The 14,489-nt window shown below is 47.3% G+C and overlaps 1 protein-coding gene across 1 annotated transcript in view; it reads left to right on the top strand.

Annotated features, from left to right (window-relative positions):
- Positions 1-8,482: 8,482 nt before the first annotated feature.
- The window catches only part of TTC28 (tetratricopeptide repeat domain 28), a 713,442-nt gene continuing 707,435 nt past the window's right edge, over positions 8,483-14,489 (top strand). Inside the window, exon 1 of the mRNA XM_025400555.1 lies at positions 8,483-8,725. Coding sequence (XP_025256340.1) covers positions 8,624-8,725 — 102 coding nt within the window. The 5' untranslated portion in view covers positions 8,483-8,623. The remainder of the gene's footprint in view (positions 8,726-14,489) is intronic.

The raw sequence follows: 14,489 nt of genomic DNA on the forward strand, positions 1-14,489 counted from the left end.
CTGTTGCCTAGCCTGAAGTGCAGTGGTACAAGCTTGGCTCACTGCAACCTCTGCTTCCCAGGTTCAAGCGATTCTTGTGCCTCAGCCTCCTGAGTAGCTGGGATTACATGTATATACCACCATGCCCAGCTAATTTTTATATTTTTTGTAGAGACAAGGTTTTGCCATGTTGGCCAGCCGGGTCTTGAACTCTGGACCTCAGGTGATTCGCCTGCCTTGGTCTCTTAAAGTGCTGGGATTACACGCGTGAGCCATTGCGCCTAGCCTGAATGGCTTTTTTTTTTTTTTGAGACGGAGTCTCGCTCTGTCGCCCAGGCTGGAGTGCAGTTGCCAGATCTCAGCTCACTGCAAGCTCCGCCTCACAGGTTTAGGCCATTCTCCTGCTTCAGCCTCCCAAGTAGCTGGGACTACAGGCGCCCACCACCTCGCCCAGCTAGTTTTTTTTGTATTTTTTACTAGGGGTTTCACCGTGTTAGCCAGGATGGTCTCGATCTCCTGACCTCGTGATCTGCCCGTCTCGGCCTCCCAAAGTGCTGGGATTACAGGCTTGAGCCACCACGCCCAGCTGGCTTTTTTATATTTAAAGTCGTTGTGTGCCTTTCATCTGGAACTACACCTTGGCTATCACTAGGCAGGTTTCCCAGGATGTCACCGTGGTCTCAGCCTGTGAGAGCCGAATACAAATTCTAAGGACCCCTTGGAAAGTTCCAGGGAAAGGAACATAATGAGGTTGGGGGTGGAGTTTGTAGAGACTGGCGGACTGGCTGCCAACATCTTCATGAGAACAGCAGGTACCTTGGTGCATAATAACAGGCCAGTTTATATTCTTATCCTCGCCCTCATAAAGATACAGGTCTACAGTCTCTGAAACCTTTGGGCTAGATAAGTTGTGAAATTTAATGATCCAATTTTAGGAAGATGATAAGGCATATCTGCTATGTGTATGTGTAGCACCCCAGTGGAGTCCTACACATGCGGAGTCCTACCCCAGTGGAGACCAAACATGTTAATATTTCCACAGCAAATATTCACAGTAAGAGGGATAGAGAAAGATTATAGGTAGTTGCATATTGGTTCTTATCAGTCTTTTCTTCCAAAGGAGCTACAATGACTTGTTTTTGAGAGCTGTTTGGGTTTTGGAAGTGGAGATAAGGCATATGGTTATGTCATGTTGACCCAACAGTGACCAGGGAGGCCCTGTGCGAAGACTTACCTTTGGCTGTTCTTGTCCTCACAGTGATTCTATGAGTGAGGTCCTCCAGCCACTGTCATGTCACAGGTGAGGAAACCAAAGTTAGAGGAGGAAGGTAACTTTTCCAGTGTCACACAGCTGGTAAATGGCAGAGCTGGGACCCAACCCAGGTCTTTTTGACTCTAAAACTAACGTTCCTTATTGTCCACTGAAACTGCTTTTATAACTTTGCTTGGTTGATGCTAGGACACTTTGTAGCTTGCTGGCCATGCCATGAATTGAGTGCCATGGTTCAAATGCCACTGGCAATTCAGTCAGGGCAGGGTCAAGGGCGCACAGCCGTTTCCTTAGGAAATGAGGTTGGTGGTTGGAAATTTCCATTAAAGGGTATTTAAGCATTCTGAGACTTGGCTGGCCTGGTGTAGGGGGTTTGGGAATTTAGGTGGTTTGCATGTTTAAAGGAATGAGGCTGAGATTGCCAAGTAGATGGGTTTTAGCTCATTTGAATATTTAATGTGGAGGCTGTGGTTTCCTGGGACATTTATCCCACTCGTGTAGAGTTAGCTGGCTTTTCTCTGTTTCGTTTCATTTCTTTTCTTTTTTCTTTTTTTTTTGTTTTTGAGATGAAGTCTCACGCTTGTTGCCCAGGCTGGAGTGCAATGGTGCGATCTCGGTTCATTGCAACCTCCGCCTCCTGGGTTCAAGCGATTCTCCTGCCTCAGCCTCCTAAGTAGCTGGGATTACAGGTGCTCACCACCATGCCCAGCTAATTTTTGTATTTTTAGTAGAGATGGGGTTTCACCATGTTGGCCAGACTGGTCTTGAACTCCTGAGCTCAGGCAATCTGCCCGCCTCCCTCCCAAAGTGCTGGACACAGGCATGAGCCACCATGTCCTGCCACCCTTCTCTGTTTCTAGAGCATTTTATATTAACTCCCTCTCATGATATCTTCCATGGTAGACTGAAAAATGGCCCCTCCAAAGTGTCCTCATCTTAATCCAAGAATATGTTCCTTTCCATGACAAAAGGGACTTTGCAGATGTGATTAAGCATCTTGAGATTGGAGCTTATCCTATGTTGCCTGTGGGTCCAGTGTCCCATCACAGTGTTTTGTTTTTGTTTTCGTTTTCTTTTTTTTTGAGATGGAGTTTTTTGCTCTTGTTGCCCAGGCTGGAGTGCAATGGTGCAATCTCAGCTCACTGCAACCTCCACCTCCCAAGGTTCAAGCGATTCTCCTGCCTCAGCCTCCCGAGTAGCTGGGATTATAGGCGCTTGCCACCATGCCCAGCTAATTTTTGTATTTTTAAGTAAAGATGCAGTTTCACCATGTTGGCCAGGCTGGTCTCTAACTCCTGACCTTGTGATCTGCCCGCCTCGGCCTCCCAAAGTGCTGGGATTACAGGCATAAGCCACCACGTCTGGCCCACAGTGCTCTTTTAAGAGGGACTCAGCAGTCAGGGGAGATGGCAATGTGATGATGACTGAGTGTCTTAGTCTTTTTTGTATTGCTATGCAATATCTGAGACAGGGTAAGTTATAAAGAACAGGTTTATTTCTTACAGTTCTGGAGGCTGGGAAGGTCAAGATCGAGGGGCCCGCTTCTGGTGAGGGTCTTCTTGCTGTGTCATCCCATGATGGAAGGCATCACATCAAGAGAGAAAGGGGGTTGAACTCATCCTTTTATTTGGAACCCACCTCCATGATAATTAACCCTCTGCTGAGATAACAGCATTACTCTATTAATGAGGGCAGATCTTTCATGACCTAATTACCTCTTAAAGGTCCCATCTCTCAACACTGTTGCATTGGAGATCAAATTTCCAACACATGAACTCAGGGGGTCACATTCAAACCATAGCACTGTGCAGAAATTGGACTGGTGTGCTTTAAAAATGGAGGAAAGGGCCACAATCCAAGGATTATAGGTAACCGCTAAAAACATGAAAAGGCAAGAAAATGGGTTCTCCCTTCAGAACCTGCTGAAGGAATCAGTCCTTTACAACTTGACTTTAGTCAAGTGAAACTGATTTGAGGCTTCTGACCTGTAGAACAATAAGATATTAAGTCTGTGTTGTTGTAAGCCGATCGGTTTGGGGTAATTTGTTACAGCAGCCGTAGAAAACTAATTGACTCACCAATGTGAGAAATCAGCTGCTGATTTAAGGCTACCCAGCACCTACTTTCTCTCCTAATCTCACTCTAATATTCTCTTGGAGGAATTGTTTTCCCTATTCCATCAAGTTATGGGAGATGGGGCCAGGTGTGGTGGCTCAGCAATCCCAGCACTTTGGGAGGCTAAGGCGGGTGGATCACTTGAGGTCAGGAGTTTCAGACTAGCTTGGCCAACATAGTAAAACCCCATCTCTACTAAAAATACAGAAAGTAGCTGGGTGTGGTGGTGGGCACCTGTAATCCCAACTACTCCAGAGGCTGTGGTACGAGAATTGCTTGAACCCAGGGGCAGATGTTGCAGTGAGCTGAGATTGCACCACTGCACTCCAGCCTGGGGGACAGAGTGAGACTCCATCTCAAAAAAACAAAAACAAAAACAAAAACAAAAACAAAAAAACAAGTTATGGGAGAGGATGGGAAAGCTAAGTATCTTTTGCACCTACCCCCACTCCCACCATTGCAAAGCTGAAGGGGTTCCTAGAGGCTTCTGCTGTGGAGCTGTTCCCACTGGCCCCCCAGCTGGAGGTGGGTTTAGGACTTTGAAACATTAACAAATGGAGCTGGGATGGCAATGATGAGAACAATATTGTGCCAAACTGAACTCTGCACTTCCTAACTTTGGCTTTGGGTAAATTACCTCAAATTGCTGAGCCTTTGTTTCCATATTTGTAAAATGGGTGCAGTAAGAGTACCAACCTCTTCTATGTTGTTTGGAGGAGGCAGGTCCATAAAGTACCTGGCATGTGGTAAGGGATTCATGAATGTTGGCTTCTATCATTAAGGGTGGGAGAGCCACATAAGTAGCCAGAGTCATAGAAAGTTCTTGAGCCAGAGAAGTAAGATAATCTTTTCAGCTTTTTGTGCAGCATAAAAGGTAGGTAATTTGCTTGCCCTTGACCAAGCAAATCTGGGACTTGCCAGGCCTGGGGTGAATGGTGGGAACCCAGGTAGAGGGTTATTTCTCATTGGCTGAATTAACTGTGACTCTGTTTTGCGGAGCAGCCAGGTTGCTTCATGGTGGACTTGCTGCATGCCTACATGATGGTGCCATGGATAGCTCTTGTTTGTGCCAGCCCTGTAACCGATACCTCTTGTGGTAACTGCATCCCTATTTTTCAGAAGGAAGCATCCCTCCTTCCACTTTCCCATTTTCCCCATGTCCTTCTGGAGAGGATGACCCCAGCGCCTTCCTGAAGGGGCTTCATAGCCAGGTCTGGCCAAGCTGGATGTGGTGATTGGCTCAGGCAGGGGCATGTGGCCCAAATGGGTCCAGTGAAAGTCAGCCCTGGGACTTTGGCTGGAACTATCGGGGAACAGCCTCCGCTTTCTTGGGCAGACGTGAGTTAGGAGCCGCTCAGGCCACCATGTGGAAAGCACTGCATGAGAATGAAGTAATCAAAGGGAAACAACTGAGAGATTAGAGAGATTTATGTTGTATAAGTGCCTGTATCCAGCTATGCCTGAAGTGAGGTACCACCCCAGGCCTTTTCAGTCATGCTATCAGTTTTGTTCCTTTTTTCTGTTTTACTCTTGGTGGAGTTTTTTTTTTTGTTTTTTTGTTTTTTTTTTTTGTTTTTTTCTCGTTACTTGAATAAGAAAAATACCAGACTAGAAGGCTGGGTGTGGTGGCTCACACCTATAATCCCAGCACTTTGGGAGGCCGAGGCAGGTGGATCACGAGGTCAGGAGTTCGAGATCAGCCTGACCAACATGGTGAAACCCCGTCTCTACTAAAAACACAAAAAAATTAGCCGGGCGTGGTGGTGTGTGCCTGTAATCCCAGCTACTCAGGAGGCTGAGGCAGGAGAGTCGCTTGAACCTGGGAGGCGGAGATTACAGTGAGCTGAGATTGCGCCACTGCATTCCAGCCTGGGTGACAGAGCAAGACTCTGTCTCAAAACAAAAACAAAAACAACCCCCAAAAAACCAGACTAGTAAATGCAACCATTTACAAATTCCAAGAGACTCTTGAAGATTCTTTTTGTTAGTAGGGAAAACATTCTCCGTTTTTCTGCCAACTTTAGGGTTTTCAGAGAAGTTTGGGGGAGAGAAAGGAAAGCAAAGATGTGGGAAGAAAGAGTCCTTCCAGCCCCAAGTTGGGCGAACTCCCGCCAGCTACTTATACCACAGGGTTTGGGAGCACAGCCCCTTTCATTAAACTTTTAGGAGTCTTGGATGGATAGGGTGGGAATTACACTAGTGAAACTCAGCTTTGTGTATGTCAGGCATTAGGCCCTGGGATATGCAGTCATGTGTTGTATAACGACATTTTAGTCAATGACAAACCACATGTAAGTCGGTGGTACCATAAGATGATTATGGAGCTGAAAAATTCCTATTGCTTAGTGACGTAGCCATTGTAATGTTAGGGTAACACATTACTGTGTTTCTGGTGATGCTGGTGTAAACAAATCTGTGCTGCCAGTTCTATAAAAGCATAGCATGTACAATTACATACAATATATAATACTTGATAATTAACAACTATGTTACTGGTTTATTTTTTTGAGATAGAGTCTTGCTGTGTCGCTCAGGCTGGGGTGCAGTGGTGCGATCTTGGCTCACTGCAACTTCTGCCTCCCAGATTGAAGCGATTCTTCTGCCTTAACCTCCCGAGTAGCAGGATTGCAGGCACCCACCACCACACCCAGGTAATCTTTGTATTTGTAGCTGAAATTGGGTTTCACCATGCTGCCTAGGCTGGTCTTGAACTCCTGACCTCAGATGATCTGCCCGCCTCAGCCTCCCAAAGTGCTGGGATTACAGGCATGAGACACTGCACCTGGCTCTGGTGTATTTAGTATTTTTCATAATTTTAGAATGTATGTTTTCTATTTACATTAAAAAATAGCTAACTATAAAACAGCCTCAGGCAGGTCCTTCGGGAAGTAATCTGGAAGAAGAAGGCATTGTTATCACAGGAGATGACAGCTCCATGCATGTTATTGCCCAGGCTGTATCTTGGCAATATCTTGGCTCACTGCCAATATCTTGGCTCACTGCAACCTCCACCTCCTGGGTTCAAGCGATTCTCCTGCCTCAGTCTCCTGAGTAGCTGGGATTACAGGTGCACACCATCATGCCTGGCTAAGTTTTGTATTTTTGGCAGAGATGGGGGTTTCACCATGTTGGCCAGGATGGTCTCGAACTCCTGACCTCAAATGGTCTGCCTGCCTCGGCCTCCCAAAGTGCTGGGATTACAGGTGTGAGCCACCAAGCCTGGCAAAAATTTTTAAATAAATGTCAGTAAGCTGCCGGGCGCGGTGGCTCAAGCCTGTAATCCCAGCACTTTGGGAGGCCGAGACGGGCGGATCACGAGGTCAGGAGATCGAGACCATCCTGGCTAACACGACGAAACCCCGTCTCTACTAAAAAATACAAAAAACTAGCCGGGCGAGGTGGCCAGCGCCTGTAGTCCCAGCTACTCGGGAGGCTGAGGCAGGAGAATGGCGTGAACCCGGGAGGCGGAGCTTGCAGTGAGCTGAGATCCGGCCACTGCACTCCAGCCTGGGAGACAGAGCGAGACTCCGTCTCAAAAAAAAAAAAAAAAAAAAATGTCGGTAAGCTAAGGTTAATTTATTATTGAAGAAAAGCTTTAAAAAATTTTGGTGTAGCCTAAGCATATGGTGTTTATAAAGTCTACAGTAGTGTACAGTAAGGTCCTATGCCTTCACACTCACTGACTCGTCCACAGCACCTTCCAGTCGTGCAAGCTCCTTTCATGGTAAGTGCCCTATACAGGAGTACCATTTTAAAATCTCTTATACTCTTCTCTTACTGTACCTTCTCTACGTTCAGGTACACAAGTACTTACCATTGTATTACAATTGCCTATAGTCAGTAAACATCATGCCGTACAGGTGGTAGCCTGGGAGCAATAGGCTAAGCCATACATCCTAGGCGTGTAGTAGGCTATACAAGGCTACACAAGTTTCGTGTAAGTGCACTTTGCTGTTTGCACAATGACGCAATCACCTAAGGAGGCATTTCTCAGAACCATCCCGTGATTAAGAGAGGCATGACCATACAGTCATTATCTCCCTGAAAGCTCAGTCAACCCTGTGCAGTGCTACTGCCACACTCCCCTTTCGCACATGCAGAAATCAAGGATCTTTGGCTCCTCTAAGTGACTTGTTCAAGGGTTCTCAGTTTTCAAGAGATGGAGGCGGGACTTGAATTGAGATTTCCCTTTCTTGAGAACCTGTGGTCCTTAACCATTAAAAACCACTTAAGAGGTCTTGTTTCTTGATCACTACCTACTAAGTGCTAGGCGCGGTGCTGAGGCTTTCTCTTGATTATTACATTGAGTCCTTAGATTCAGGAGAAACAGGCCAGGCGCGGTGGCTCACACCTGTAATTTCAGCACTTTGGCAGGCCGAGGCGGGCGGATCACGAGGTCAGGAGATGGAGATCATCCTGGATAACACGGTGAAACCCCGTCTCTACTAAAAATACAAAAATTAGCCGGGCGTGGTGGCGGGCGCCTGTAGTCCCAGCTACTCGGGAGGCTGAGGCAGGAGAATGGCGCGAACCCGGCAGGCGGAGCTTGCAGTGAGCGGAGATGGCGCCACTGCACTCCAGCCTGGGCGACACAGTGAGACTCCGTCTCAAAATAAATAAATAAAATAAAAATAATAATAATAATAATAAAAAGATTTAGGAGAAACAAGTCCCGAAGCCCTGACCCTAACACGCAAGGGTTAGTGGAGATGTGGGACTTGAACTCGGCTTCTCGGTTGAGTCTGGCTGTCTCCGGGATGCGAGCACGTGCTTGCACACCTCCACGATGGCGATCCCGCCCCCTTAGTGGCGTCCTTAGCTCGGACTTCTTGCGGGGAAGTCCCTCCTGGCCCGGACCCTCGTCTCAGTCCCCGCGTCGTGGGGGAAGCGAAAGGGGCAGTGTGGGGAAATGGCCGAGGGGTCGGGTCCGGGGTGTTCTGCAGAGAGACAGGCGGCGGTGTATAGCGAGGAACTGTTTGCTCACCCGCCGAGTCGGATGGGCCCGGCGGGGGTGGGCGAGACACTGGGAACAGCGGCCAGCTCCAGAGGGCGCGAGGCGGGGCGCGCGGGGAGGGGGCGCGGCGAACGCGCGCGTGCGCGGTGCGTGTGTGGGCCCGCGGGGGCGCGCGCGGTTGGGGGGGCAGTGAGGGTCGCCGCGGCGGCGCGCAGCACGGCGGGAACATGGCGCGCGGAACCGGCGCGCGCGCCTAGCTGGCGGGACCGTTAGCTCGAGGCGGACGCGGCCCGGGCCCCGTAGGGATGGAGCAGTCGCCGCCGCCGGCGCCCGAGCCGACCCAAGGGCCGACCCCAGCAAGGAGCCGAAGGCGGCGGGAGCCCGAGTCGCCGCCGGCGTCGGCGCCGGTGAGTGCGTGAGGGGCTCGGGCCGGGAGACTTTCTTTGTGAAACTCCGGCGGTGGGAGCCGAGGCCGGGCCTCAGCTGCTGAGGAGCGCCTGCGAGGCGGAAGGCGTCTCGCAGTCCGGGTTCGATCCCAGCCGCGAGCCGTCAGGCGGCGGGACCTGGTCTGCCGCCTGCCTGCCTCAGTTTCCGCGAGAGTGTGTGTGGGTGTGTGAGGGTGTGTGTGGGTGTTGGCCTGCACTCACGGGGGTGGAGAGGGGTCGGTATACAGTCGGCGCCTAATGCTTGCGGCGCCTCCCCCTCACCCCAGCCCCCGTGGGGCGGAACCTGGAGACTGGAGTCTACCTGAGCGGTAGGCGGCACCCTTGGGGAGACAGGTGTCGGCTCAGCCCGGGAGGCTCAGGTGCTACCTTTCCCGGGTGGGGTTTGTGAGGAGTGAGCTCTTCGTCCCTGGAGGCGAGCAAGTCTGTCGGTGGCTCATCACAGAGCGCTATTTTGGAAAGCGTTCCACCCACCTCAGCTTCGGGCTGTGTTTGAGTCACTAGTCAGGGGGAAGGATGCTGAGCGACATGGACTTTAGAGGTGGGGCCCCCGCTGGACGGGATGGCTCTGGGCTCTCGAGCTTACCCGCACCCCTGCCTCTCAAACCCGTTAGAGTGTAGGAATCATTAGGAGCGCCTGATAGAAATGCCATGGACTGTGTGGCTCACCAAAGCAGAGAAGCTGATTTTGAACTTAAGCTCCGAAGTTGTGATCAGGCGAGCTTGGCAAGCACTGTTTTAGAGAGTAGGCTTCCTGCGAGCAGGAGCCGGTTCTGTGTGTACCTCACCATGGCATCCTGGTACCTGACATGGTGCCTGGCACACGGTAGATGATCAGAAAATATCTGTAGAAAGTCTAAATTGTTAGGGAGAGTGCAACATAGGAGTTCTTGAGACATTTTCAGGAGCTTCTTGAGATTAATTTACAGTATGTGATTTATTTTACAGTACAGATTTATTTTACAGTATGTGATTTTTCTCAGCTCCCAGCTTAACTTTTGTGATTGTTTTTAATGCCGTGTTTTCAGTATGTGCTAGGCAAAAGCAGGGTATATGTTGCTTAGTATGCACTATCCACTAGGCCGGGTGCAGTGGCTCACTCCTGTAATCCCAGCACTTTGGGAGGTGGATTGCTTGAGCCCAGGGGCTTGAGGCTGTAGTGAGCCAAGGAGTTAGAGACCAGTGTGGTAAACATAGCGAGACTCTCTCCACAAAAAATGCAAAAATTAGCTGGGTGTGGTAGCGTGCACTTGCAGTCCCAGCTACTCTGGAGGCTGAGGTGGGAGGATCGTTTGAGCTCAGGAAGTCCAGGTTGCAGTGAGCCAGGGTTGTGCCACTGCATTCCAGCCTGGATAACACAGCGAAACCCAGTCTCTTAAATGAGTAAATAAATACATAAATGATTATGTATACTCCAACTAGGTTAAAATTAATTCTGAATCAAAATTCTAAATTAAAATATGCATATTTCTTTCTCTTCATCATTTGGAAACACTAGGCTTTTAGGATTTCATTCCATTGAGGCAGGTAAGTATCTACATTTTTGACAAAGCAAATAGGAATTACTGTTAATTCAAGAAAGTTGGCAGTTTGCTTAAACCTGAGTATTTGTAGTCTTTGTGATTTTTTTTAATTTTAATTTTTTTCTTTTTTTTGAGATGGAGTCTCACTCTGTCGTCCAGGCTGGAGTGCAGTAGCGCAATCTCGGGTCACTGCAACCTCCACCTCCTGAATTCAAGTGATTCCCTGCCTCGGCCTCTGGTGTAGATGGCATAACAAGGGTGCGCCACCATGCCCAGCTAATTTATGTATTTTTAGCAGAGAGGAGGTTTCACTGTGTTGCTCAGGCTGGTCCCAAACTCCTTGACCTCAAGTGATCTGCCCACCTCGGCCTCCCAAAGTGCTGGGATTACAGGCGTGAGCCATCACACCTGGCCTTATTTTTATTTTTATTTTTTTGAGACAGAGTCTCACTCTGTTGCCCAGGTTGGAGTGCTGTGGCATGATCTCCGCTCACTGCAACCTCCACCTCCCAAATTCCAGCAATTCTCATGCCTAAGCCTCTTGAGTAGCTGGGATTACTAGACCGGCTAATTTTTAAAATATTTTTTTAGTAGAGACATGGTTTCCCTATGTTGCCCAGACTGCTCTGGAACTCCTGGCCTCTAGTGATCCACCTGCCTCGTCCTCCCAAAGTGCTGGAATTACAGGCGTGAGCCACTGCTCCCAGCCAATCTTTGTGATATTTTGAAATTGAGGTTTATATTTTATTCAGAGTCAAAGCTAAAATAGAATTGTTTGAAAATTAATATTTCAGGCCGGGCGCGGTGGCTCAAGCCTGTAATCCCAGCACTTTGGGAGGCCGAGACGGGCGGATCACGAGGTCAGGAGATCGAGACCATCCTGGCTAACATGACGAAACCCCGTCTCTACTAAAAAATACAAAAAACTAGCCGGGCGAGGTGGCAAGCGCCTGTAGTCCCAGCTACTGGGGAGGCTGAGGCAGGAGAATGGCGTAAACCCGGGAGGTGGAGCTTGTAGTGAGCTGAGATCCGGCCATTGCACTCCAGCCTGGGCGACAGAGCGAGACTCCATCTCAAAAAAAAAAAAAAAAAGAAAATTAATATTTCAGTAACTATTGTTTACGTTAAGTTGAATTTTATTTTATTGGTTTCATTTCAGTAGGGTTTTAACTATTTAAAAAAATATATATGTATATATATATGTTTTTTTTTCCTGAGATAGTCTTGCTCTGTTGCCCAGGCTGGAGTGCAATGGCATGATCTTGGCCTCACTGCAGCCTCCGCCTCCCTGAACCAAGCAATGCTCTTGCCTCAGCCTCCCAGGTAGCTGGGATTACAGGTGCCCACCACCACGCCCGGCTAATTTTTGTATTTTTAGTAGAGATGGGGTTTCACCATGTTGGCTGGTCTGGTTTTGAACTCCTGATCTCAAATGATCCATCCTCCTCGGCCTCCCAAAGTGCTGGGATTACAGGTGTGAGCCACTGCATCTGACTAAAAAATATTTTTAAAGATGGGTCTTGCTATGTTGCCCCAGCTAGTGTTGAACTCCCAGCGTTGGCCTCAAGTGATCCTTCTGCCTCAGCCTTCGAAGTAGCTGGAAGCACAACTGTGAGCCACCACACCTAGCTTTTTAAAAATTTTCTAATAAAATTAATAGAGTTTCTTGTTTCACTGGACAAAATATGCATATATAGGAAGGCAAGACTTTTGGACTTGAGATTGCACCGAAGAAGAAAAATGGAAAAATTAGGCACTTTAGTCTCTCAGTGTGTTATTTTTGTAGCTTATACAGATATGTCGTTTTAAAGTGTCTTTAAAAAGCTTTATTTATTTATTTATTTATTTATTTATTTATTTATTTATTTTTTGAGACGGAGTCTCGCTCTGTCGCCCAGGCTGGAGTGCAGTGGCCGGATCTCAGCTCACTGCAAGCTCCGCCTCCCGGGTTCACGCCATTCTCCTGCCTCAGCCTCCCGAGTAGCTGGGACTACAGGCGCCCGCCACCTCGCCCGGCTAGTTTTTTGTATTTTTTAGTAGAGATGGGGTTTCGTCGTGTTAGCCAGGATGGTCTCGATCTCCTGACCTCGTGATCCACCCGTCTCGGCCTCCCAAAGTGCTGGGATTACAGGCTTGAGCCACCGCGCCCAGCCTAAAAAGCTTTATTGAGATAAAGATAAATGAGATAAATTCATCTACCATGAAATCAACCCCTTGAGTGCAGAATTTTGTGGTTTATAATATATGTTCACAGAATCGCACAAACAAGACAGGTATCTAGATACTTTCAGACCATTTTCATCAGTCCACAAGAAATCCCGTACCCATTAGCAGTTATGGCTTATTCCCTTTTTTCCTAGTTCCTAGCAATAACTAGCCTACTTTCTGTCTCTGAGTTTAGCTCTTCTAGAGGTTTTCACAGAATGAAATCTTACTACATATGGTCTTTCGTGATTGACTTATTTTACGTGGCACGGTGTTTTCAAGGTTTATCCATGCTGTAGCATATATCAGCACTTCATTATTTTTTAATGCTGAGTAATCTTTTGAATGGATATACCATATGTTATCAGTTCCTCTGGTGATAGGCAAGTGTTTTTTTTCCGATTTCTGGCTATTATGAATAATGTTACTCTGAACATTTGTGTACAAATTTTAGTGTGGATGCATATTTTCATTTCCCTTGAGTATATCCCTAAATAATAGACTATCTGGGTCATATGATAATTGTTTAAGACTACAGGCACATGCCACCACACCTGGCTAATATTTAAAAATTTTTTGTAGATAAGGGGTCTCGCAATGTTGCCCAGGCTGGTCTTGAACTCCTGGCCTCAAGACATATTCTCACCTCAGCCTCCCAGAAAGTGTTGGGATTATAGATGTGAGCCACTGCACCTAGAAAAGAGGCATGAGTCTCTTTTTACTTTTTTTTTTTTTTTTCTTTTTTTTTTGAGACAGGATTTCACTCTGTCGCCCAGGCTGGAGTGCAGTGGTGGGATCACAGCTCACTGTAGCCTGGACCTCTCGGGGCTCAATTGATCCTCCCACCTCCGCCTCCTGAGCAGGTAGGACTACAGGGATGGCTAATTTTTGTATTTTTTGTAGAGATGGGGTTTTGCTGTGTTGCCCAGGCTGGTCTGGAACTCCTGGGCTCAAGTGGTCTGCCAGCCTCTGCCTCCCAAAGTGCTAGGATTACAGGCGTGAGCCACCACACCCGGTCTACTCTTTTGATAATGTTGTTTTGATGCCAAAAAAGTTTTTAATTTTGAGGAAGTCTAGCTTATCTGTTTTTTCTTTGTTGCTCATGATTTTGTTTTCATGTCTAATAAGCCATTGCCAAATCTAAGGTCATGAAGATTTATCCCTATGATTTACCTCTATGTTTTCTTCTAAGAGTTGTATGCTTTTAGCCCTTATATTTAGGTTGTTGATCCATTTTGATTTAATTTTTGTGTGTGATGTGAGGTGTGTGTGGTGTGTGGTCCAAATTCATTATTTTGTATATGAATACAAAAAGTTCTTCCAGCACTATATATTGAAAAGAGTGTCCTTTCCTTTATTGATGGTCTTCATGTCTTGTTTGAGAATCAGTTGAATATATATATAAGGTTTCACTTCTGGACTATAAGTTCTGTTCTCTTGACCAGTATTTCTTTCTGTCTTTATGCCAGTACTACACTGTTTCATTACTGTAGCTTGGTAATAGGTTTCGAAATTAAGTGTAAGTCCTTTAACTTTATTCTTTTTCAAGACTGGCTATTCTGGATCCCTTGTATTTCCAAATGGATTTTAGGATCAGCTTATCAATTTCTGTAAAAAAGACAGCTGGGATTTTTTACAGTGATCATGTTTTACCTAATTTTTTTTTTTTTTGAGTCAGAGTCTCGCCATCACCCAGGCTGGAGTGCGGTGGTGTGATCTTGGCTCACTGTAACCTCTGCCTCCTGGGTTCAAGTGATCCTCCTGCCTCAGCCTCCTAAGTAGTTCGGATTACAGATGTGCACCACCATGTTCAGCTAATTTTGTATTTTTAGTAGAGACATGGTTTCACCATGTTGGCCAGACTGGTCTCGAACTCATGACCTCAAGTGATCCACCTGCCTCAGTCTCCCAAAATGCTGGGATTACAGGGATGAGCCACTGCACCAGCCAACAGGTCATAACTCTTATGCATCTTATGGTTCTCATATGTATAATTGCAC

This window comes from Theropithecus gelada, chromosome 10 (genome assembly GCF_003255815.1).
Source record: "Theropithecus gelada isolate Dixy chromosome 10, Tgel_1.0, whole genome shotgun sequence".
Lineage (NCBI taxonomy): Eukaryota > Metazoa > Chordata > Mammalia > Primates > Cercopithecidae > Theropithecus > Theropithecus gelada.